This window comes from Symphalangus syndactylus, chromosome 3 (assembly GCF_028878055.3).
Source record: "Symphalangus syndactylus isolate Jambi chromosome 3, NHGRI_mSymSyn1-v2.1_pri, whole genome shotgun sequence".
In the NCBI taxonomy this organism is placed as follows: Eukaryota; Metazoa; Chordata; class Mammalia; order Primates; family Hylobatidae; genus Symphalangus; species Symphalangus syndactylus.
This window is the reverse complement of record NC_072425.2, coordinates 23,763,587-23,788,917: the sequence shown is the minus strand read 5'-3', so window position 1 is coordinate 23,788,917 and position 25,331 is coordinate 23,763,587. Positions and strand designations below refer to the sequence as shown.

The window sequence follows — 25,331 nt, the reverse complement described above, 5'->3', positions numbered from 1 at the left end:
GTTTCTTCCTAGCATTGATGGTCTTTACAGTTTGGCATGTTTTTGCAGTGGCTGGTACCGGTTGTTCTTTTCCATGTTTAGTGCTTCCTTCAGGAGCTCTTTTAGGGCAGGCCTGGTGGTGACAAGATTTCTCAGCATTTGCTTGTCTGTAAAGGATTTTATTTTTCCTTCACTTATGAAGCTTAGTTTGGATGGATATGAAATTCTGGGTTGAAAATTATTTTCTTTTAAGAATGTTGCATATTGCCCCCTACTCTCTTCTGGCTTGTAGAGTTTCTGAGAGATCTGCCGTTAGTCTGATGGGCTTCCCTTTGTGGGTAACCCAACCTTTCTCTCTGCCTTCCCTTAACATTTTTTGCTTCATGTCAACCTTGGAGAATCTGACAATTATGTGTCTTGGAGTCGCTCTTCTCGAGGAGTATCTTTGTGGCATTCTCTGTATTTCCTGAATTTGAATGTTGGCCTGCCTTGCTAGGTTAGGGAAGTTCTCCTGGATAATATCCTGAAGAGTGTTTCCCAACTTGGTTCCATTCTCCCCGTCACTTTCAGGTACACCATTCAAACGTAGATTTGGTCTTTTCACATAGTCCTATATTTCTTGGAGGCTTTGTTCATTTCTTTTTACTCTTTTTTCTCTAAACTTCTCTTCTTGCTTTATTTCATTCATTTGATCTTCAGTCACTGATACCCTTTCTTCCACTTGATCAAATTGGCTATTGAAGCTTGTGCGTGTGTCACGTAGTTCTCATGCCATGGTTTTCAGCTCCATCAGGTCCTTTAAGGTCTTCTCTACACTGTTTATTCTAATTTGCCATTCGTCTAATCTTTTTTCAAGGTTTTTGGCTTCCTTGTGATGGGTTCAAACATCCTCCTTTAGCTTAAAGAGATTTGTTATTACCGACCTTCTGAAGCCTACTTCTGTCAGCTCATCAAACTCATTCTCCATCCAGCTTTGTTCCGTTGCTGGTGAGGAGCTGCCATCCTTTGGAGCAGAAAAGGCGCTCTGGTTTTTAGAATTTTCAGCTTTTCTGCTCTGGTTTCTCCCCATCTTGGTGGTTTTATCTAACTTTGGTCTTTGATGTTGGTGACCTCCAGATGGGGTTTTGGTGTGGATGTCCTTTTTGTTGATGTTGAGACTATTCCTTTCTGTTTGTTAGTTTTCCTTCCAACAGTCAGGTCCCTCAGCTGCAGGTCTGTTGGAGTTTGCTAGAGGTCCACTCCAGACCCTGTTTGCCCCGGTATCACAAGTAGAGGCTGCAGAACAGCAAATATTGCAGAACAGCAAATATTGCTGCCTAATCCTTCCTCTGGAAGCTTCTTCCCAGAGGGGCACCTGCCTGTATGAGGTGTCAGTTGGCCCCTACTGGGAGGTGTCTCCCAGTTAGGCTACACAGGGGTCAGGGACCCACTTAAGGAGGCAGTCTGTCCGTTCTCTGAGCTCAAACACTGTGCTGGGAGAACCACTGCTCTCTTCAGAGGTGTCCTACAGGGACGTTTGCAGAAGTCTCTGCTGCCTTTTGTTCAGCTATGCCCTGCCCCTAAAGGTGGAGTCTACGTGTAGAGGCAGAGGTCTTGCTGAGCTGCGGTGGGCTCCGCCCATTTCAAGCTTCCTGGCTGCTGTATTTACCTACTCAAGCCTCAGCAATGGTGGACGCCCCTCCCCCTGCCAGGCTGCTGCCTTGTAGGTGGATCTCAGACTGCTGCACTAGCAGTGAGCAAGGCTCCGTGAGCATGGGACCCGCTGAGCCAGGTGTGGGATATGATCTCCTGGTGTGCCGTTTGCTAAGACTGTTGGAAAAGCACAGTATTTGGGCGAGAGCGTCCTGTTTCTCCAGGTACCGTCTTCTGCGAAGGTACGGCTTCCCTTGGCTAGGAAAGGGAAATCCCCCTATCCCTTGCATTTCCTGGGTGAGGCGATGCCCCACCCTGCTTCGGGTCGCCCTCCGTGGGCTGCACCCACTGTCCAATCAGTGCCAATGAGATGAACCAGGTACCTCAGCTGGAAATGCAGAAATCACCCGTCGTCTGCGTCGATCATGCTGGGAGCTGCAGACCAAGCTGTTCCTATTCGGACATCTTGGAACGGGATTCAATTTTATATACATTTTTATACAGATTTTTTTTCCTGAACCATTTGGAAATCAGTTGTAGACATCATGCTCCTTTGCTCCTAAATATTTCATTATATATTTCCTATGAACAAAGACATTTTCTAACATAAACACAGAATAATTATCAAATTTAGGAAATTCAGTATTTTATCAGACTTCATGTTTGCTCGTCTGCTGAGCTTTAAAGGCCTTTCCATCTTTCTATTGTGAAGATGTTTACAGTTACAAGAAAGTTGAAAGAATAGTTTGGTGAACATCTGTGAACCCTCTTGGATTCAATAAATATTTTGATTTATTTATTTTCTCTTTCTCATAGACACATACTTTTTTCCTTTGCTCATTAGAAAGTTGCAGATATCATAACATCATCCCGTCAACACACATCTTTTTAAGAGCATTTTCCTGTATCACTACCATATCATTATTACACCTAAGAAAATTGACGGTAATTCCCTAATGTCCTCTAATATCTTTTTTTTTTTTTTTTTTTTTTTTGAGATGGAGTCTTGCTCTGTCACCAGGCTGGGAGTGCAGTGGCGTGATCTTGGCTCACTGCAACCTCCGCCTCTCAGGTTCAAGTGATTCCCCTGCCTCAGCCTCCCAAGTAGCTGGGACTACAGGGGTGTGCCACCACGCCTGGTTAATTTTTTGTGTGTGTGTTTTAGTAGAGATAGATTTCACCATGTTGGCCAGGATGGTCTCAATCTCCTGACTTCATGATCCACCCGCCTTGGCCTCCCAAAGTGCTGAGATTACAGGCATGAGCCACCGTGCCTGGCCCTAAGGTCCTCTAATATCTGAACCATATTCAGATTTTCTTGATTGCCCCTAGAATGTGTGTGTGTGTGCACGTGCATGTGTAAAATCCAGGCTGGTATTCCATAGATTGAACCACATTCTGGGTTTGACTGATTGTTTCCTCATGGTGTGTTTAACTTGTATCTCTGTGTTCTATGTAAAATAGTATCTTAAGTTAACTGCGTTTTCCCCTGGTTACTGGAGAAGCTGATCACCTTTCATTTGCTGTTCACGTTTCCTCTTGAGTGAATCCCCTATTCATAGTCTTTGCCTATTTTTTGTTGAATTGTCTCTGCCTTTTCTTAAAGATTTGTAGGAATTCTTTACATATTCTGGATAATAATCTTTGGTTGGTTATATGTAGTATCTATATTTTAAACAAGCAGCCCAAATGATTGAGTTGCCAACTGGTTTTTGGACAGCTCTTTTGTAGAAGTTCTCATCGTAGAATCCTTCTCTTTAATCTGTAATAGTTTGATTGCAAGTAAATAGATGAAAGAGATAATGTTTAATCACAAAACACAAATGGACTAAAATGAATCAGAACCATGGTATGCTAATAAATATATACTTATATTCTTGTTAGCACTCATTTAAGGTACTCTTATCATCCTTAATATTAGAGAGTGCCGGTCCCATTTTGTTCTTCTGATAAATGAACATGCTATGGTTTAATAGAGAGAGTGTGGGCTTTGGAGTCAGAGATCTACATTTGCATGCTGACTATCCTTTTTCTAGCTACATAGCCCTGTGTAGTTTATTTAGATATTCATTCTACAGTTCCTCATCTGTAAAACTGCAGGTTGCCTTATACAGTTATTGTGAAGATACAATGAAATAATGAATATGAAAACATTTTGTCCAACATCAGATGAAAAATAAGCATTAAATCTTATCCTACTCTTTTTTTCCTTCCTTTCTCCCTCCTTATGTTTTTAGACTCATAAGTGTCACGGAACTGGTCCCTTTGAAAAACAGTATGTTGGGAGCTTACTGACTTTCTTGATTACGTTTAGCCAGGGTTTTGTTCTCCAACCAGGATATGCACAGCCTGAGGCTTCGTCATATTGCTACTGAAAACTTTGTGGCAGGCAGCAGTAGCTGGCCAGCATTTGGTTTACAGTGCTCAAGTTACTTATAATGCCTTGCAGATGCTTAAGCAGCACAGTGAGGGTTCCATAGTTAAACCCACTGAATCTTTCTAGGAGCTTGCAGAGCTAGAAAGTGCCCTCCAAAAGCAGCATGAGGTGAATGCATCTTTGCAGCAGACCCAGGGAGATCTCAGTGCCTATGAAGCTGAACTAGAGGCTCGGCTAAACCTAAGGGATGCTGAAGCCAACCAGCTCAAGGAAGAGTTGGAAAAAGTAACAAGACTTACCCAGGTAAGTAGGAGCATGAAGCCAACTAGAAACTAAGTACCCTATGCCTTAAGATATCATCTTTTTTTAATTTATGTCTTAATTTAAAATTAAGCGTTTTTTCATACAGTATATATGGAGTGATGAGAAAGGCAGAATTTTGGAGTCAGACATTGTAAGTGCTAGTAACTACCCCTGTGTGAACATGGGGAAATCAGTTCATAGCTCTGAGCCTCCCAGCCTTTTCCTCCTCTGTAAAATGGCTTATGGGGAAGATAAATGAGATAATGGACATGAAAGCACCTGACAGTTGATACTCAATAAATGCTAGTTTTTCCTTCTTAGAACAGGTTTAAGGACTTTTTTTTTTTTGAGACAGAGTCTTGCTCTGTTGCTAGGCTGGAGTACAGTGGCATGATGTCGGCTCACTGCAACCTCCGCCTCCTAGGTTCAAGCAATTCTCCTGCCTCAGCCTCCTGAGTAGCTGGGACTACAGGTGCGCGCCACCATGCCTGGCTAATTTTTTGTGTGTTAATAGAGATGGGATTTCACCATGTTGGTCAGGCTGGTCTACAAACCCCCGACTTCAGGTGATCCGCCTGCCTCAGCCTCCCAAAGTGCTGGGATTACAGGCATGGGGCACTGTGCCCGGCCGAGACCTCTTTTAGGTTGATGATAAGTTGTAGTTTGCTGTCTCCTTTTAGGGTTGGTTGAAATATCCACTAGTTTAAATCATACTTGCAAGTTATAGAAAACATATCCAATAAATATTTATTGATTGGCCATTGAGGGCCAGGTACTGTGGATTCTCTAAGGAACGCACAGACATGGTCACCATCCTGTGGAGCTGACAGATCTCTGATTGGTAAACTTTAGTCCAGCAGGTGAAACAGGTATGGAAGAAAGAAAGGGACAGGATTCTTTGGCCAACGAGGAAGTAGTCAGGGAAGACCACCCCACAGAAATGATGTTTCAGCTGATGGCTGATGGATGAGTAGGATTTGGCCATGCAGAGGGGACAGGGTGAAAGGGGTAAAGGTAAGGTATTTGTATTCTAGGCAGAGAGGTGAGGAGAGAGAACATATAGTACATTTGAAGTGCTGAAAGTATGCCTCCAGGATGCCAGGAGCAGGGAGAGGAGTGAGGAAAGAGAATGAGAGGTAAAGGTGGAGAGGCAGGCAGAGGCCAGTTGTAATATATTCTTTATCAGATTAAAAATACAATTTATTAGCCAGATGAGTTGCATCTTCTTTCAGGAAGCCCACCTCAACCTTTCCTTTCTGCCTGCTGAAAATCTGGGTTCAGGACTCTACTTTGGTTTTCCTATAACCTGTGCACAGTAAGGGTATTTATCATGCATATGATGATCATCTGTTTAGATGCTCCTAGATGATCTGTTTGTTTTACCCCAGCTAGACTCAGAGCTCAGTGAATGCCCAGATTGTATCTGTTTGTTTCTGCTTTTTCAGTGCCTGGCATATGAGAAGCATCAGTGCCTAGCATATGAGAAGCGTCATGTGCTTATTTGATGAAAATGAAATAAATAAGATATTTTGACTCTCAGGAATGCATGTAAAAATAATTCATATGATTAGAAAAGGAACTAGAAATATATCTGGTTTATTATAGTAATTATGTATATTCCTTTACTTATGAGATATCAGATCATCACTTGACAGTTGTCAGGATTGTATTTCTCAAGAGTACCGAGTTTTGTAGAAGTATAGTTGACAAGATCAGAGTCTCAGAGATCAGGAGGTTTTAGGAAAACAATTAAAATAACAGTAAATATTTTAAAATAATAATAAATAAAATTTCTAGATGGCATTTTCCTTAATAAATTCTCCTCTTTTCAAGCCAGACTGTACTAGCTTGAAATACATTGTCCCTTGTACTTTGATTGGCTTTTATTTTCTTCTCATAAGTCTTGACAAAATTATTTTAAGAGCCTAGCCTTTTCACCGATTCACTTGGTATTGAAAGGGACATTCCCCCTCCCTCAGCAGCAAGACTGCCAGGGTTGGTCTTCAAATCACACATTGAGAATATGAAGCATAACAGATCTCCTGTCTCTGATCTGAAGATCTACAGATCTCTGATTGGTAAACTTTAGTTGCATGAACTCACTTGTGATGCTTGATAAATACAGATTCCTTGGCCCCCCCCCACCCTAGAGATTCTGATCCAGGATCTCTTCTGAGATAGAGTTTAGGTGTCTGCATTTTTAACAGACATACCTAGTGTTGATACAGTTTTTTTGAGGACCACAGGTTGAGAAATACTAGTCTAAGGGAAAGGAGAGCAATAACTGTTGGATCACTTGCAGAACTTTTAAAGGTAGGTGCCTCGGCCCACCCCTGAAGATTCTAATTTGGTGTATTTGGGCTGAGCTGATTCTGATGCTTACTCCTTCTTAAGTGTTAATAATAGTTTAAGGATTGTGTGAAAAAATTTTCTTTGGTTTTTAAATTTGGGACTATAAACATAAAATTGAGTTGTAAAACTATAGCTAGTAAGGGATTGTGTGTATATGTAAATTTATTTGTGCCTTTTAAAATCATAAATTATTGCTGTTTTACACTTTCATGTCATTGCTTCCTGTGGTGACAGTTAGAACAATCAGCCCTTCAAGCAGAACTTGAGAAGGAAAGGCAAGCCCTCAAGAATGCCCTTGGAAAAGCCCAGTTCTCAGAAGAAAAGGAGCAAGAGAACAGTGAGCTCCATGTAAAACTTAGATGCTTGCAGGTAGAGATTTGTTGTTTTAGAATACATTCTTACACAGAACACCCAAAGATGATGATATCTTTAGTCAGGCACTTAGCAACCTGCTCTAACATGTAGTAAGCAACTTGAATTACTAGAAAAAAGGGAATTCTGGGTGGAGCAGCACCATAGCCCCTGTTCTCTTGTGACCATTGCTTTAAGATTATTATTTGTGATTCTCCTTTTGTTTTTATGATGGTGCAAAGAGATAGAGGCAGTGTCAGTAGTAAACAATATACTGTGTAAACTCATGGGCAAAAGCAGTATCTTGCTTTTCTTCTAAAAGCAGATTTGTCACCAGACCAAACTAAAGTGATCAGATTGGTGCATCCTCGTCCACTGAAATTTCTTTGTAATTATCCAGGAATTTAACTAGAGTCAGCTGCAGTGGGATTTCTTATCTGTAAATAGTTCTAACTATCCTCTTCTCAGAAAGGATGCTATTAAAAATGTGGCCGGGCGCGGTGGCTCACGCTTGTAATCCCAGCACTCTGGGAGGCCGAGGCGGGCGGATCACGAGGTCAGGAGATCGAGACCACGGTGTAAACCCCGTCTCTACTAAAAATACAAAAAATTAGCCGGGCGTGGTGGCGGGCGCCTGTAGTCCCAGCTACTCGGAGAGGCTGAGGCAGGAGAATGGCGTGAACCCAGGAGGCGGAGCTTGCAGTGAGCCGAGATCACGCCACTGCACTCCAGCCTGGGTGACAGAGCAAGACTCCGTCTCAAAAAAAAAAAAAAAAATAATCTTTTTTTATTAGTGGAAATGTATGTCAATATTTTTATAGCTGTTCTCACGGTAATCTACTGAACAAACTGCAGGAAAAACAGGTGGATAGGATTTTTCAGATAATTAAACTCTCAAAGAAGACAGATATCTGAACAAACAAGTACCGGAATCATCACTCAGGTCTCCAAATCTGTGAGGTTGGGGCCTCTTGGCTAGCTGAGATGGTAGCTGTTATCACCAGAAATAAAAGGGCAGAGTTTATGTGGCTTGGAGGAAGGGTTCCAAAAAAACTACGTAGGGGGATTTGAGAGAAATAAGACTAAACTCACTCAAATGTTCTCTTCTTCTAACACTCCAAATATTTGCTCCTCGAAGTTTAAAGAAATCTAATAACCTAGAATTTAATTTTTACTGTGCTCAGCTCCACTTCTGAAGCAAATGCCATAAAAGATATATATGTTTTCCATGACTATGTGAGGTGTGTGTGTATGTTGGGTCTTCCTTGAGTTATCATTTTCCATTTTTAGTATAGAAATTTCATATAACACAAAAACAGAATAGCTTATGACCCTTATTTACCCATTGCCCAACCTAAACAGTTGTCAACATTCATTGTTTCATTTTGTTCCACCTCTTTTGTTGCTGGAATATTTTAAAGAAAAATTTCATACATCTTTCTTTCACCTGCAAATACTTAAGTGTACATCTTTTGGAGAAAAGGACTAATATAATATTCTTCAGGGGCCTTCTCCAAAGAAGAAAGTGAAGTCAACTTTCTAGAATGCTGACACGTGTTGTGGGACTACCTTAGAACTAGATTCTTTGATTACTTGGCCAATGAACCTCCTGAGTACAAGTTAAACCCACTCTACATTTCTTTGTCAGAAATCATTTAGTTGCCATGAACCAAAACCTACTCACACTAGCTCAAGAAAGGAGACAGCTTGCTAGGAACCAGAGCTGCTCTGCCTTTCATGTTGATATAGGGGCTCTCTCATTTCTCTCATTTCTCTTTTTCCATCTCTCCGAGCATTGTATGTGGCCCAGCATAGATCCCAACCCTGAGTTAACATATTTTCAGGTCCAGCATTTATATAGGCTTGCTGTACTGAATCTTGCTTCAAATTATGGAGAGAATGAGAACCTGTTCTCTGGCTAGTTGATGTGTTGACTGGCCTCAAGTCAGATGATCTATGGCCAGGATTAGATAGTACTACAGAAAGGGCTGCCTTGGGGCAATGGGCATGGACAGTTTACAGATAAAGAGGACTCCAGATGGAACAAGCACTTGAAAACATGTTAATTGCATTCTAAATTCTTCATTTCAGTTAACATTGTTACACTGAGTTTGAAGTAGATTAATCATACGGAAATTTTAGGAATTTCTTTTTACTTGAAAGAGGCATTGTCTGAATTTAGTTCTGTGGTCTAGATATGTTTGTTAGTTCGTTAGTACTGAAAATATGCTGGCATGTAATAGATAATCCCTATTTCATCCCCCTCCATAGGATGACAATAATCTGTTAAAACAGCAACTTAAAGATTTCCAGAATCACCTTAACCATATGGTTGATGGTTTGGTTCGTCCAGAAGAAGTGGCAGCTCGTGTGGATGAACTAAGAAGAAAACTGAAATTAGGAGCTGGGGAAATGAAGTAAGGAAAAAGCAAGACCTCCAAGTCTAGAGTGGGCCTCACAACTTGAGAGTTGTGAGTGTGAGGTTCAGTGATAAACTCATCTTTCTAAGTTCTGTTAATGGCAGATTTCTTTTGTAAGGGTCTCCTTATGATGTTTTCATGACTGAGACAAAAGATTGTTTAATTTTAATTGTCTGCCACTGATTGTTTTTACATTTTGGATCTTTTTTTGGTATTTAAGAGTAATTTTTGGTATTTAAGAGTTATTGTTTCTTGAAAGTTAATTACATATGGTCAGGAAGTAGAGCCACATTATACATTTTAAATAGAGAAGAAGCATCAAAAGAAAACATAATTATTTCAAATATATGAAATGGACATTTATTCTTGGAGCAAATATTGTTAGCCTGATATGAGCCTATGTTTTCAGAGTGGCAGCAGTCATTTTATAAAACAATAATTTGCGCTTAGGAGATGGTCAGTAAAATGCTATAGATTGACACCAGTCCCTCCACACAGCTTTTTACTCTGGAGCTAAAGTTAATAGCATGTTTGCATCCAGCATCAAAAATTAAATGTCACATTTATACCATTTTTCCCCCTCCTTACTAGCATCCATAGTCCTTCAGATGTCTTAGGGAAAAGTCTTGCTGATTTACAGAAACAATTCAGTGAAATTCTTGCACGCTCCCAGTGGGAAAGAGATGAAGCACAAGTTAGAGAGAGAAAACTCCAAGAAGAAATGGCTCTGCAGCAAGAGAAACTGGCAACTGGACAAGAAGAGTTCAGGCAGGCCTGTGAGAGAGCCCTGGAAGCAAGAGTAAGACAAGGGCAAGAGGCACCTGGAGGGACGTGTTTGGCAAATATTAATGTTTTTCAGCAAATTAAAATGCTTCCTTTGTTAAGTAAATACAACATAATTGTTGTTATTTTCTCTTATAACAAGTCAAGCTGGGTGTGACTAAAACTCAACCCTGAATGTGGTTATAATGTCAAAGTCAGGCTTGTTTGTGACATTGTGTTTTCCTTGATTTGGAAGCAAAGGCAAGTTATTTTATAACAGGCAGGTAAATAATGCCACATTCCTAGAGTATGGTGTGTTGCCAGAATCTGGTATTTTTTGATGCGATGATTTTAATGAAGAGGCAAACATTCAAATGACTCCTAGAGATCATTCAAGATAAAACCATTCCTGACAACTCATTAGTAAAAAATTAAGTTACAGCCTGTTGTAAAATGGGTGATAATTCTATAAAAAGTTTTTATTTTGCTTAAAACATATTTTGCCTAAAAATCATTCTTGAAATTTTATTTCTTCACAGATTAATTTTGATAAGAGGCAACATGAAGCAAGAATCCAGCAATTGGAGAATGAAATTCACTATTTGCAAGAAAATCTAAAAAGTATGGAGGAAATCCAAGGCCTTACAGATCTCCAACTTCAGGAAGCTGATGAAGAGAAGGAGAGAATTCTGGCCCAACTCCGAGAGTTAGAGAAAAAGGTAGGGGAGGCTTAGAAAATGAGACACATAAGTACCTGCTGCCAGTGTCCTGCCCACTGGCAACTAGGTCAGCCGAGATGGGTGCGATCTGTAGTCACCTCTGACTGCATTGCTGGCACAGTGCTGAACCTGACCTAGGTGGGACCTGGATGCATGTCATTGAGTCAAGAAGCTAAGACCATGTGTCGTGGTAGATGGAAACAAGAGAATTGAGAATGTAAGGAGTGACTTTCGAGTTAACTAGGTGGTACTTAACAAATGATATTGGGAGGAGTTTGACTCATTTGAAACCTCTTGTCCAGTTGGACACATCCATGGGAAATTACTTTTAAACTCCTCATCATCCTTTCTAATAACCCTGCCTCTCTTTGATGGCTTTTCTCCATTCCACCTCAACCATCTACTCCCATTGTCACATTCTGGACTTTGTCAAGTTTAAAAATTGCACCCACCTCTGAAATCACAAACTGAAGTGTCTTGCTGTAATCATAACCGCTTATCCTGCTGGTATCCACACACTAAAAATTTCTCAGCCTTATTGAGCTTCCAATTCATTAGCCTCACCCCCACCTTTGCTATATGTTAAGCCCTTGTCTTTACTTTCTTACTTGTCCAACTTAAATTTTGTGGTCTACCAACTATAACTTTTTTTTTAACAAATATCCTCAAGTTCCTTGCCCTTTTCTACTGTTTTATGTCCCTGACAAAACTGAAGCTCTCTGCTTTCTTTGGGCCTGCACTTACACTGGGTGTTCCTGGAGAAAAAAGTCACCATCCGGTATTGTGGTGTCATTATAAACTTATAGTTACCAATCTCAAATAGACAATATGACCCTTTTCTGTGGTGAGCTTCCTCTCCCATGCCTCACTGTTTCACACCTTCTCATTCCTCACACCTGCTGTCTGCTTTCTCCCAGCCTCAGTGAATGCCTTGCTTCATCCTTCACTGAGAACTCATCAGTTTCCAAGTCCTGTTGAATCTACCTCTAAAATATATCTGGAATATATGTCCTTTTTCCTTCTCTGATGCTAGACCCTTGTGCTGTCATCATCTCTCTTCTGGATGACTACTGTGGCTGTCTGATTGATCTGTCACTTCTACTCATGACCCTGCTCTCCAGAGCAGCCAAGATGCTCTTTCTGAAATGTCAAGTGGCTGTAATCAGTCTCCCCTCCTGTAGCTTCCATTGTTCTTAGGAGTAAGACCAAAATTCTTAAGCCTACGAGGCCTACATGATTTGCCTCTGTTTAGATCTCTCCTTTTCTCACTGTGCTCCTCCTTTCACTTTCTCAAAAATGCCAAATTCTTTCGCCACCATCGTATGCCCAGGGCCTGATTCAATGATTTCAAAGGTAGGTTCATCCATGCCTTGGTGGTGGTGCTAGGAAATGTTTTTCCAATGAATGGATGAAGTTATGAACACTAAGATTCTTGACTAAGAAGACGTAGTCCAAATTTCTCACAGTTTTGAGATCTATTATTTATTCAGTGGATATATGTGGAGTACCTCCTGTGTATCAAGTATTGTTCTAGGCAGCAGTGAACAGAGTCCCTACCCTCCTGGAGCTTACATCTGAATTCATTCCTGCCAAATGATTCATCTGTTTAATTAACGTTTCTTTTATTTTAGAAGAAACTTGAAGATGCCAAATCTCAGGAGCAAGTTTTTGGTTTAGATAAAGAACTGAAGAAACTAAAGAAAGCCGTGGCCACCTCTGATAAGCTAGCCACAGCTGAGCTCACCATTGCCAAAGACCAGCTGAAGTCTCTTCATGGAACTGTTATGAAAATTAACCAGGAGCGAGCAGAGGTGAGTTCACATGTACAGAACAGGTTTCCATCAATGATGCTGCTGTCAAAAAACATGGCAGCTTGTATTATTGATCTTACTATAGACATTGGTTATTTTATAAACCACTGTAAAGTTGTCTGTTTTTCTTAAGACCTAAAGATTATATTCCCCCCATCACAACCCCTAATAATATATTTTGTGCTGCCATGGATACTGCGTTCTACTGAGCCCTGAAAGGAATCATCAAATAAACATGCTATCCCTACCTTTAAGTGTAAGGATCTGCTTAGGGAGGTAGCTGTCAATATCTACCTGGACAAGGGTTCTTGAAGGATTGTCATATAATCCCTCTGAATCTCAAATTTTTCATCTCGTGCAGTCATGTGAAAATGTTACTTCATAGTATGACTCCTTACTGAGCTAATGTCTGTTACCGTGCTTTACAGGATGCAAATGCTAATGAGATTAAGATAGCAGATCACAGGAGACAAAAATCTAATGATGAGAGCCCAGAGAGACATAATCATGGAAGACTGTAGTAAAAGTAAAAAAGTAAAAAAATTAGCCTTTGTTCTTTCTGATGCCACACCTTGGGGTTGGGGGCTAGGCAGGCTGCCCAACAATGGGAACAACACAGGAGAAGGTGGGGCTTGGGTGTCCCTTTTCATGGACAGCCTGGTAGGCAATGTGATGAAAGCAGAAGAATCAATCCAAGAGGAAGAAATGAAGAAGACAACCTGTGATAGCAGTGGTACCTTTCTCATACTTCTGTCCCAGTAGGAGTTGCAGGAAGCAGAGAGGTTCAGCAGAAAGGCAGCACAAGCAGCCAGAGATCTGACCCGAGCAGAAGCTGAGATCGAACTCCTGCAGAATCTCCTCAGGCAGAAGGAGGAGCAGGTCAGTGTTGGTACCCAGAGATCTCCTCTTTATCAGATTCTTATCAGTTCCTAAAAGACAAAATTACTGTAGGTGATGTCTCAAAGAATTCTGAAGTGCAATCAGTAGTTAATCAGTACTTTATCCTCTACTGTGTGCCAGGCTTGGTGCAGTTTCCAAGTAATGCAGTTTCCTCACTGGGAAAGTGTAAATAAATACAGAATCATAATCAAGTTGAAAGGATAAATGTGTTTGGGAAAGAATGAATTCATTGGCAACTTTGTATGTGTGATTTTTTAAATAGTTTCGACTTGCGATGGAGAAAACAGGTGTAGGTACTGGAGCAAACTCACAGGTCCTAGAAATTGAGAAACTGAATGAGACAATGGAACGACAAAGGACAGAGATTGCAAGGCTGCAGAATGTACTAGACCTCACCGGAACTGGTAAAGTATTGGGCTTTGATTTTTGGCAGTGGTTTTGTAGTCATAAAATTAAATCATCTCCTTTGTTTTTTACCTTTAACTGTTACAAATCAAGTCCATGCTTGATTTAGAGAGCTGTGGTAGTTAGCTTAATAAGTAAAATCAAATAAATCAGATAATTTTAAAAGTATTTTCTGTAAGTGTGTTACTGGGGGACTTGGTTGCCAAGATAAGAGTTTCATATTTGTGGGCGGGCGCAGTGGCTCGCGCCTGTGATCCTAGCACTTTGGGAGGCTGAGGTGGGTGGATCGCTTGAGGTCAGGAGTTTGAGACCAGCCTGGCCAACATGGTGACACCCTGTCTCTACTAAAAAATACAAAAATTAGCTGGGTGTGGAGGTGGGCACCTGTAAACCCAGCTACTCGGGATGCTGAGGCAGGAGAATCACTTGAACCTGGGAGGCAGAGGTTGCAGTGAGCCGAGATTGGGCCACTGCACTCCAGACTGGATAACAGAGTGAGACTGTCTCAAAAAAAGAAAAAAAGAGTTTTGTATTTGTAATTTCAAAATAAATAATGTTTACAAATCAGTTTGCTTTTTTTTGACTTACCAAAGGGCAGACTGAAAGTCAGCTTTGAGGAACTGATAAAATTAATTGGCTCTCGTAGAATCTCTTTTATATTTTGAGAAAGAAAGGAAGTAAATGATTTCATATCAATTTCATAGAATGACTTTTCTTTACAGACAACAAAGGAGGCTTTGAAAATGTTTTAGAAGAAATTGCTGAACTTCGACGTGAAGTTTCTTGTCAGAATGATTACATCAGCAGCATGGCAGATCCTTTCAAAAGACGAGGCTATTGGTACTTTATGCCTCCACCACCATCATCAAAAGTAGGAATTTTGTGGTGTTGGGAATGTATACTGAATTTTCTTGAAGAAAGTGTGACATTGTCCCCTTCCCCAAATTTATGAACAGGTACCAAAAACAACATTTCTATGCTAAGCCGTGCATTGAGGTTCTATAGTGTTTTTAATATTTGAGATGAAAATAGGGCCTTCTTGGGGAAGGTGACAGTTGACTGTTCATACTCAGGTGGTATGTGTTAGGGTCCTTGAATGCAGATGCTGTAAGGAGAAAAGGTGATTTGAGCCCAGAGAGCCTGCTGAAATGGGCATAGAATTGTGCAGAGCCTCCGACAGAAAAAAAGGCATCTGGGTTTCATGTCCTTTTAACATTCATTCTTTCAGTGCTTACTGAAGCCTAGGCCAAGTGCTAGGCAGTGGTGGGGCATCACGATGAATGGTAAAGCCCCTGCTCTCAAAGAGCTCATTGGCCATGCCAGCATAATTGCAAAATGGTGACATACCTATGACAACAGACCTGACCTGTATTGTCTAGTTGCAGAGAGGTGTTAAGGATTCATCTGATGGGAAGTTCAGGGAGGAATGCTTCACAAGCAGGGTTGTGAAGTCAGCACTTAGCAAGCAGTGAGCGATGAGCTTTTAGGAGGGAGGAAACAGCTCGTATGGAAGAGGAGGGTTATTGGCTTGGCAAAGACAAGTAGCTTTGTGGGGCTAGAGGGTTTATAGGAACAGTGTCAGATGAAGCTGAAAAGTAGATTGAGGTCATGCCTTTTTTTTTTTTTTTTGGAGATGGAGCCTTGCTGTGTCCCCAGGCTGGAGTGCAGTGGCGCAATCTTGGCTCCTTGCAACCACTGCCTCCTGGGTTCAAGCGATTCTCCTGTTTCCGCCTTCTGAGTAGCTGGGATTATAGGCAGGCGCCACCACGCCTGGCTAATTTTTAGATTTTTAGTAGAGATGGGGTTTTGCCATGTTGGCCAGGCTGGTCTCAAACTCCTGACCTCAGGTGATCTGCCCACCTCGGCCTCCCAAAGTTCTGGGATAATAGGCGTGAGCCATCACCGTGCCTGGTCTGGGGTCATGCTTTTTTTAAAGGGTCTTAGAATCTCTTACACTTAATTATGTAGGCCATGAGAAATGGGTTGTATACTAAAATGATCAGAGCTGTAATTTAGGAATAATATTCTGGCTAGTAGAGAGACTATACTTGTGGTAGGGTGTGCTTTCCGTGGGGCTCTTTGAACTGATTCAGGTAAAGAGTAGAAGCCAGAGCTAGATCAGTGGAGCTGGGAAAGAGGAGATGAGATTATAGGATGTTAAAGAGAAATGGTCGGGGCCTGGGGCCTGAATGTGGGAAGTGAGGAGAAGACTGGGACCTGAATGTTGAAAGTGAGGAGAAGACTATAGGCTGTATTCATCCAAAGCAGAGGGGCCTGGTGCCATCCTGCTAGAATCAGCCAATGAGCAATAGTCAGGGAGAAGCAGCTCAGACACACTAGGATCCCAGGGCTGTGTAGACTTAACCAGACCCCTGAAGAGCAGAATCATAGATTCTCCCAGCAATCCTAAAGGAAGCCAACTCCTTGGTACAACCAGAGCTGGAGGTGGAAGCAGTATAAATTAGAGCAAAACATATAAGCCTGAGCTGGGTAAGGGTTTAGAGGATGTACCTACAGTCTGAGAAGGAGAAGAAGGGTAGCAGAGTAGAGCTTTAAAGCCATGCCAAGCTCCCAGGACCACAGAAGACTGGTGACCCCAGATTTCTTCGAAGTTCACTGGTTTCCTTTCCCTCAGTCGCTGGGCCATCAAGAATGAGGTTAAAAACAAAACAAAAAACCACTAGGAGAAATGACTACAGAGAGAACAGAAGCTGACACCCGGAAGTCTGATCACTATGGAGAACTTATTTTCATTTCTCTCTCTTGGGGAGTTGCTGCATAAAGTTAACCCAGTCAAACAGCCAGATAACATGCTTTTTCCATTTTGGTATGGCCAAGGACTTGTGATTTCTAGAAAATTGTACCAAAAGAGAGGATAGGAGATGGATGTTTTAAAATGGCTTTTGAAAGGATAAATAGACATTAATTTGTTTGCTTTCACCACACTTTGAGCCCTTCATTTTCACAGACCAGTCTGATGTGACCCCAGCCATTACCCACATAGCCCTCCTTTCCGCTTGGCTTCCCTGACACTGCCATGTCAATCAAGTCCAGAGGGATGTTAATAAGCTGAATTGTGTATGGAACTGCAGTTTATGTGACCATGTAATCACCTCACTTCTGTGAAAAATAAGGATAATGAAAAGAAATCAAGTTCTTTCTCAACCTTGCTACATCTCAACTTTGCTCTAGACTTTGACATTTCTTAAAATCAGCCTTTCCATTTATAATAGATAGTGTGCTCTGCTGTCATTTGTTTTAGGTTTCCAGCCATAGTTCCCAGGCCACCAAGGACTCTGGTGTTGGCCTTAAGTACACAGCCTCAACTCCTGTTAGAAAACCACGCCCTGGGCAGCAGGATGGGAAGGAAGGCAGTCGACCTCCCCCTGCCTCAGGATACTGGGTTTATTCTCCCATCAGGAGTGGGTTACATAAACTGTTTCCAAATAGAGGTAAGTCAAATCACATAGGAAAGTTGCATTTCTCTTGCCCGTTAATAACCTTTTATTGATTCTCTGAAATCCCTAAGACACAGTCCAGACTCCTTAGCTAGCTCCATGAGGTCTTCTGTGATCTGGTCTTGGCCGGTGACCTCTTGTCGTTGTTTTAAACCCTGTCTGGAATGTCCTTCCTCCTTCCCCTCCCATGCTGATGCCTACTCATCCTTCAGTGAGACCTAGGCCCTCAAACAATGCTCCTAAATGGAGCCTTCTTCCACCCTGCTTCACCCAGGCTGACTAAGCAGCCTCTTTGACTGTACTGGAGCACAGTGTCTTGTGTCCTTGCGTCACGGCATTAATCTCACCCTCCTAAAATGAAGTGTTACGGGTCTGTCTTCCAAAGCTCCAGAGGAAGAGTCAGACCTGAGTAAATCTTTTTATTAGCTGTGTGGTCTTAGGCTAATTATTTAGCTGCTGTGAAACTGTTAATCTGTAAAATGTGAATACTATCTTCTGATAATTTGTTCATTTAGAAACTTTTTTTTTTTTTTTTTTTTGAGATGGAGTCTCGCTCTGTCACCCAGGCTAGAGTGCAGTGGCACAATCTTGGCTCACTGCAACCTCCGCCTCCTGGATTCAAGCGATTCTCTGTCCTGTTTCAGCCTCCCGAGTAGCTGGGATTACAGGTGTGCACCACCATGCCTGGCTAATTTTTGTATTTTTAGTAGAGTTGGGGGTTTCACCATATTAGACAGGCTGGTCTCAAACTCCTGACCTCAAGTGATCCACCTGCCTCGGCCTCCGAAAGTGCTAGGATTACAGGCGTGAGCCACCATATGTGGCCAGGAAGTGCTTATTGACTGCCTGCTGTGTGCTAGGTTCTCTGTTGTCAGTCATCAGCAAACATGTTTCCTGGTTTTAGGGCAGATAAGTTAGTAAGGTATCACGTTGGAGAGTGTTATATGTCATGACAGTGGTAAACACTGAGTGCTGTGAGATCTTGTATGTAGCATGAATTAGATACCCAGATGGTCACTTAATAAATTAATGAATAAATTAACAAATGCAGAAACAAACCAACAGATAAACATAAGAAAAACTCAAGTATCAGCCACAGAAAATACTTTGAATCCATGTTTTGAGCTGCTTTTCAAAAATAGTTTTGACCTTTTTTTCAGAATTTTATTCTCACTTCTCCAGTATGTTGGCTTAAATGCTGCTGTTCTCTACTAAATTTGTTTACCTGGTAAACCATGGGGGTAAAACGCTCTTTTGTTTAATAAACTCTTCTGTTTATTTCTTTGAAGATGCAGACAGTGGAGGAGATAGTCAGGAAGAGAGTGAGCTGGATGACCAAGAAGAACCCCCATTTGTGCCTCCTCCTGGATACATGATGTATACTGTGCTTCCTGATGGTTCTCCTGTACCCCAGGGCATGGCCCTGTATGCACCACCTCCTCCCTTGCCAAACAATAGCCGACCTCTCACCCCTGGCACTGTTGTTTATGGCCCACCTCCTGCTGGGGCCCCCATGGTGTATGGGCCTCCACCCCCCAACTTCTCCATCCCCTTCATCCCTGTGGGTGTGCTGCATTGCAACGTCCCTGAACACCATAACTTAGTAAGTGGAAAGACATACAACTCTCTTTCCACACTGCTTCCATGGGTGACTGATAAGGTTATATACTTAATGAGTTGACCTATTTATGACTGGATTATATGGCAAAAGTGTGTTTGTAAGGCTGATGTTTAGAACTGTGCAAGCATTCTCTTATTAAAATTCTCTTATAAAAGTAGTGGCATGTGCCTATAGTCCGAGCTACTCAGGAGACTGAGACAAGAGGATTGCTTCAGCCCAGGAATTCAAGGCCAGCCCCAGTAACAGCAAAAAACAAAAACCCAAAAAACAAAAATACCATGTACAGGAGTTAGGGTCTCAGGCCAGTCTACAAACCTGGGTTAGCCATTTAATAACAAATGTTTTCAGTCCAGAAATTTACCATTTTTACCAAGCTTATATATTTTTCTATTGACAAGTGTTATATTAATGTGTATATATATATTCACTTACTAGTGCCTGTGCTTGTACACATACATATATGTATAATATGAGTGTATACACATACATGTATGTGCATGTGTATGCACACAGGTATGGACAGCATATGGTAAGGTTTTGGTGGGGATTATCTCTAGGTGGTAGGATTTATTTATTATTTATTTTCATAGTTTATATTTCGGTGGGGATAAGGTTTTGGTGGGGATTATCTCTAGGTGGTGGGACTTATTATTTTCATAGTTTATACTTTCTTGTACACAATATTTTGTATTCTGTTTTTCCTACTTAATGTTATAAGCATTTGTCCATGGTTTTACAAATGTCTTTAAACAATATTTTAATGACTATGACATTTCTATATTTGTAGGTACTGTAGCTGACTGTAAATTCTTACTATATCTCTTAGGCTAGATTCTAAGAAATAATTATTTCCTAATCACTAGATTAGTTCCTTTTTCTTTTTTCTTCTTTTCTTTTTTTTTTTTTTTTGAGATGGACTCTTTCTCTGTCTCCCAGGCAGGAGTGCAGTGGCGTGATCTTGGCTCACTGCAACCTCTGCCTCCCGGGTTCAGGCGATTCTCCTGCCTCAGCCTCCCAAGTAGCTGGGATTAGAGGCATGCGCCACCACGCCCGGCTAATTTTTATATTTTTAGTAGAGACGGGGTTTCACCATGTTGGCCAGGCTGGTCTCGAACTCCTGACCTTGAGTGATCGCCTGCCTCGACCTCCCAAAGTGCTGGGATTACAGGCATGAGTCACTGCGCCCAGCCTCATTAGATTACTTTCTGACTTTTTGGTTCTAAAGAAATAAAATGCAATCTAAGCTCCTCCTTCAGACTCAGAACACCTGGAGCCTTTGTTTTTTCCTTCCTCTCTTGGCAGATTGAGTGGAAGATAAACTAGGACACATATCAAGTCACCAGTCCCATTGTAATAGGTCGACTAGTTTTAGAGGGTCTGTGTGCATTTACAAGTTTAACTGTAGTAGTCATTCACATTCTCTTGCAGTTTTTCTTGCACATTGTAATTTGTAATAATTTCTTTCTATTCAGCATTTATCAATAATCTCTTAAATGGGTTCTTTTACTCTCCAAACTTACCCGGCTGTTTATATAGTTTCTCAGGTGCACTTTTATACTTCCCTTCGTTTGCATATGTTACTTCTTCAGCCTAGGTCTTTCCCCTTCCATTCATTCTTCAAAACCCAGGCAAAACACCTCTTCCTCTGGGCAGCCTTCTCAGAACTTGTCTCCCATGTGTCCAGAGGAGGGAGAGACTTCTGTCTATCTCTTCTGCTAGACCCCGAACTCTTTGGAGGCAGAGGTTATCCACAAGAGGCTTGGCAAATGTTTCTCAGTCGTAGTCAGACTGTTTGAAAAATTAAAGTTTCTATTTGTCCGTCAGTTTCATCTGTGACATTTAAGTTTTTATACCAAAGTCTTAAAATCTACCATCATTTTTTGGGCCATTGATACAACTTTCACCACAGTTAATTTCAGCTTTTGGCAGGAAAGAGAGGAAACATCCTGTGATGTTTCAGCACTGCATTTTTTCCCCCGTCTTCATTCAGGAGAATGAAGTTTCTAGATTGGAAGACATAATGCAGCATTTAAAATCAAAGAAGCGGGAAGAACGGTGGATGAGAGCATCCAAGTGGCAGTCTGAGAAAGAAATGGAAGAACTGCATCATAATATTGATGATCTTTTGCAAGAGAAGAAAAGCTTAGAGCATGAAGTAGAAGAATTACGTAGAACTGTCCAGAAACGTCAACAACAAAAGTAATTAATATATTTTTTATAATTCAGACAAACACGACATCAGTTCATTAATGCTGTCGAACAGAACTTTCTATAATCTTGGAATGTTCTTGATCTTCTGTCCAAAACAGTAACCACTAGCTCAGTGTGGCTGTTGAACACTTGAAATGTGGCCGATGGAGCTGAGGAACAGAATTTAATTTCAATTAATTTAATAGCCACATATTGAGTACCATATTGAGCAATACAGGTCTGAGTTCTTTTGGCCGATAATACAAATCAGCTCTTCTTGTAGTCCCTCTTGGAGAGTGGTATAACCATTTCCCGTCTCCAGTTACCCTAGCTAAAAATATGACAGGGGTTCTCAACTCTTTCTCTTCTGTTACTCTCCTATGCTTCCAGTTGGTCTCTAAATCCTGCTGACTCTGCATTCAGAGAGCTCTCAAACTGGTCCCTTTCTGTCATCTCCCCTTCTCTAGCTTTTATTTAGTCTCATCCTAGCGATTGTAATAGTTTCCACACTGGCCTTCCATGTCTTCTCTCTTGGTCTACGCTGTATCTTGACACACTGCAAATCTGACTGTTCCACTTTCCCATGTGATTCTCAGTCCCATCAGAATATACACGACCCTTCTCCATCTGAAACCCACCCGTCTTTTTCTTTTATCACAGTATCTGGTCTGGCTCACTACTTTCCTGTGGTTTCCCAAACACCACGTTTTCTCCTGCCTCTACACCTTTGCATGTACTGTCTTCTCCCTGCTGACCCCCCTGCGTAACTCCAACTTGTCTTCAAAATAAAGGTCAGAGATCCCCTTTTTTTTTCTCATTAAAAGCCTATTTCTTCTCAGGTACCCACAATTCAAGGTTAACAACCTTGGTCATAGCACTGTTCACACAATGTTCTGGGGAGCCCAGGAGCTCCTTGAAGGCAGTAGCTGGACCTCCATCTCTATGTCCCAGCACCTGTCATAGGGTCACTTAGTGAATGCAGCATCTGTTGATTGGGTTAATTATGCAAAAGCCTATCTTTTGCAGTAGTCCATGAATTATGACAGTTCCCCAGTTTTTGTCATTTAACCCAGACTGGCCCAGACCCCAGGGTGGTAGGGAGGCCTGCAGAGGACACAAGTAAGTAAGACATGGTCACTGCCATCTAGCAGCAGACATGTGACTAATAGTCCTGGCAAGTGAAAGCAAGGGCCACACCTAAAAGATAGGGGCTAGATGTTTGAAGGTTAGGCAGATGGTTATATCTGTTATTTTTGTGGGTATACACATGGGGGAATGGAATTTTTTTACTTTGAGGTATTTTGGAGGGAGATGATAGGGTGGTAGGATCGCCACTTCTTTTCAGTTATAAAAGTGTAATAAATACTATTCTAGGAAGTTTGGATAACACAAAAATGTTCCAAGAAGAAAGTAAAAATCATATGTATGCCTTCATTTAAAGAGAAAGAAACTGTTAAATGTTGAATTTATTTTCATATTTTTCTGTCATGCAGTCATACATAGATAATCTAATTTTCAAATAATTTTGTCATGTTAACCTTAAGATATTGAATTGTGTGTCACGGTTTTTGATGTGTCAAATGTCACCAGAGTTTTACTTTAGCCAAATGGAATAAATCACAAAATCAGGTAGTCTTCAAGGGCAGCCTATGAACTGCCCTTGAAGGATAGTTTTGAGGGAATGGATGAATATTGTGGTAGTGGTTTGCTTTATTTTTATACTTCAAAAGAATAGAAGTATCAACATTTTCTTGGTCAAGTGCTGACAACACAATAATCTTTGTTGTTATATTTAAAAGGGCAGAAAATTCCATGTCATGCATTTTACATATTATGCATTTATTGCTAATAAGAATTCCATGTTTAATAAGATGGTAAACCTAGACCTTGAACAGAATCGAATGTAGCAGTCTTTCTTATCTATTCTCATATAAAATTAGAAAATCATTGTAGATCTTTTTAGTAGTTAGGCTACAAGTATCTATATTGTCTACATTTAAAATTTTTTAATGGGTGTATATATTATTTTTTAGGGACTTCATTGATGGAAATGTCGAGAGTCTTATGACTGAACTAGAAATAGAAAAATCACTCAAACATCATGAAGATATTGTAGATGAAATTGAGTGCATTGAGAAGACTCTTCTGAAACGTCGCTCAGAGCTCAGGGAAGCTGACCGACTCCTGGCAGAGGCTGAGAGTGAACTTTCATGCACTAAAGAAAAGGTATGTCTTCTTGTGGTTTGGAGTGTGAGCTCAGTGTGGGTGAGTCAGCTTACTGTCAGCCTGAAGGATTAGAAAGAGAATGTGTGTGATAAGAGGACAGTTGTCAAAGTCAGACAGCCAGGTTCCAGGCTGGACTCTGCTAGTTAAGGAGATGCGAGAATTTGTGCAAGTCATATAAGTCCCCTGGCTTTGCTTTTCTTATCTACAAATTCAGGCTAAGAATACATAGGCTTTTCGGCATGGATTAAATAAAACAGCATATTTAAAATTACTGAAGTTACTTAGTTCCTAGCACACCCCACCTCCTTATCCTGTGTGTATCTTTTATATTTATTTATTTGGGTTCTGCTACCTGTGTTTTTTTAAATAGGTCAATCTTTATATTCTTATTAAGCTACAATGGACCTCACAAGTATTACTTTGGTCTTCAGGTTGATAATGATACAAAATATTTTTTGGTCAGAGATAATTTTCTTTTTTTTTTTGAGATGGTGTCTCGCTCTGTCACCTAGGTTGGAGTGGAGTGGCGCGATCTTGGCTCACTGCAACCTCCGCCTCCCGGGTTCAAGCGATTCTCCTGCCTCAGCCTCCTGAGTAGAGATGGGGTTTCACCATGTTGGCCAGGCTGGTTTTGAACTCCTAACCTTGTGATCCTGCCTCAGCTTCCCAAAGTTCTGGGATTACAGGCGTGAGCCACTGCGCCTGGCCCGATAATATTCTTTAGACCACAACACAGAGGGAAGTTGGGGAGAAAAAGGAGTTACCTTTTATTGAGCCACTGCTATGGCTACACATGGCCATTTTGTAAATGTTTCATTTAACCTTCCTGGCAACCCTGTAAGATGATGTTAGCTTGGTTTACTGATGTAGCTCAGAGAGACTCATTACTGGCCCAGAGTCACATGGCCAAGGGCTCTTTCAGTTAGATGAGAATTCCAGGATGAAAAGAGTTCCTTACCCACATGAAACACCTCAGGAACTATTATTTGTATTTTGCTATTTCAACATGAATCTATTTAAATTAAAAGCAGTCTATTACCTAGGAACCAAATTATTTATTAAAGAAATTCTGTGAGTAATTAGGAATGGAAAAAGTCCTCTTTTCAGATGAGCTATTCCTTCTGTTGTCGTATGTTGGATTACTATGAGAGAAAATAGATGTGAGCAGAACTAGAAGAAAAAAAATCACTGGTATAATAATATATAATAATATATATTATTTTGATGATATATCATCAGAATATCACTGGTATATTTTGATTACATATTTTGGTATATTTTGGTTATATATTAATATATATAGGTATAGATATATAAAATCATCAAAAGAAAATTGATGGCAGTGGTAGTAGGCAGAGGTAGTAAGTGAACCAAGGCTGGTAAGTTCTTTCACCTTCTTCCTCCCAAAATGACTCAGGGAGGCAGCTTGGTAAGAAGGAGGAGGAGAGAGAAAGTAGTGGCGTTTTGGAAGGAGTGTGCCGGACATGTTAAAACCTGACATAGAAGGAGACAAAAAACTATTTGGTGGCTTTTCTGGAATGCATAGCGAGTTTTGTCCAGTGCTTTGCTGGTGAAGCTGACAGAAACAAGCTATCTGAAATGGAAAGACATATGGTAAAATATGTAGCTCTCTGGGAGCTTGCCAACCCTTTTGCATCCACACAGATATTTAATAGACAAATTTAACTTACGGACTCCTCTGGCTTTAGTACAATGGCAGACTTCAGTTTTTTTTTTTTTTTTTGGCTGAAGGTGAGTCACTGCTCAACCAAGTGCAAACCACACTCTATTTTTGGAACTTTTGATGTCATTGTTTTAAGCATCT

At 41.0% G+C, this 25,331-nt stretch overlaps 1 protein-coding gene across 21 annotated transcripts in view; it reads left to right on the top strand.

Moving 5' to 3' along the window:
* CNTRL (centriolin) overlaps nucleotides 1–25,331 on the top strand; it is a 104,388-nt gene that overhangs the window by 58,028 nt on the left and 21,029 nt on the right. For 18 of the 21 annotated variants that reach the window (XM_063636033.1, XM_063636039.1, XM_063636043.1 and 15 more), the window contains 13 exons: nucleotides 4,115–4,291; nucleotides 6,878–7,012; nucleotides 9,266–9,411; nucleotides 10,006–10,213; nucleotides 10,716–10,895; nucleotides 12,527–12,706; nucleotides 13,469–13,585; nucleotides 13,869–14,010; nucleotides 14,734–14,882; nucleotides 17,274–17,463; nucleotides 18,759–19,072; nucleotides 21,081–21,289; nucleotides 23,314–23,506. In XM_063636033.1, the coding sequence (XP_063492103.1) occupies nucleotides 4,115–4,291; nucleotides 6,878–7,012; nucleotides 9,266–9,411; nucleotides 10,006–10,213; nucleotides 10,716–10,895; nucleotides 12,527–12,706; nucleotides 13,469–13,585; nucleotides 13,869–14,010; nucleotides 14,734–14,882; nucleotides 17,274–17,463; nucleotides 18,759–19,072; nucleotides 21,081–21,289; nucleotides 23,314–23,506 (2,340 nt within the window). The remainder of the gene's footprint in view (nucleotides 1–4,114; nucleotides 4,292–6,877; nucleotides 7,013–9,265; nucleotides 9,412–10,005; nucleotides 10,214–10,715; nucleotides 10,896–12,526; nucleotides 12,707–13,468; nucleotides 13,586–13,868; nucleotides 14,011–14,733; nucleotides 14,883–17,273; nucleotides 17,464–18,758; nucleotides 19,073–21,080; nucleotides 21,290–23,313; nucleotides 23,507–25,331) is intronic. The other 3 variants (XM_063636035.1, XM_063636034.1, XM_063636031.1) reach the window with 1 other exon arrangement.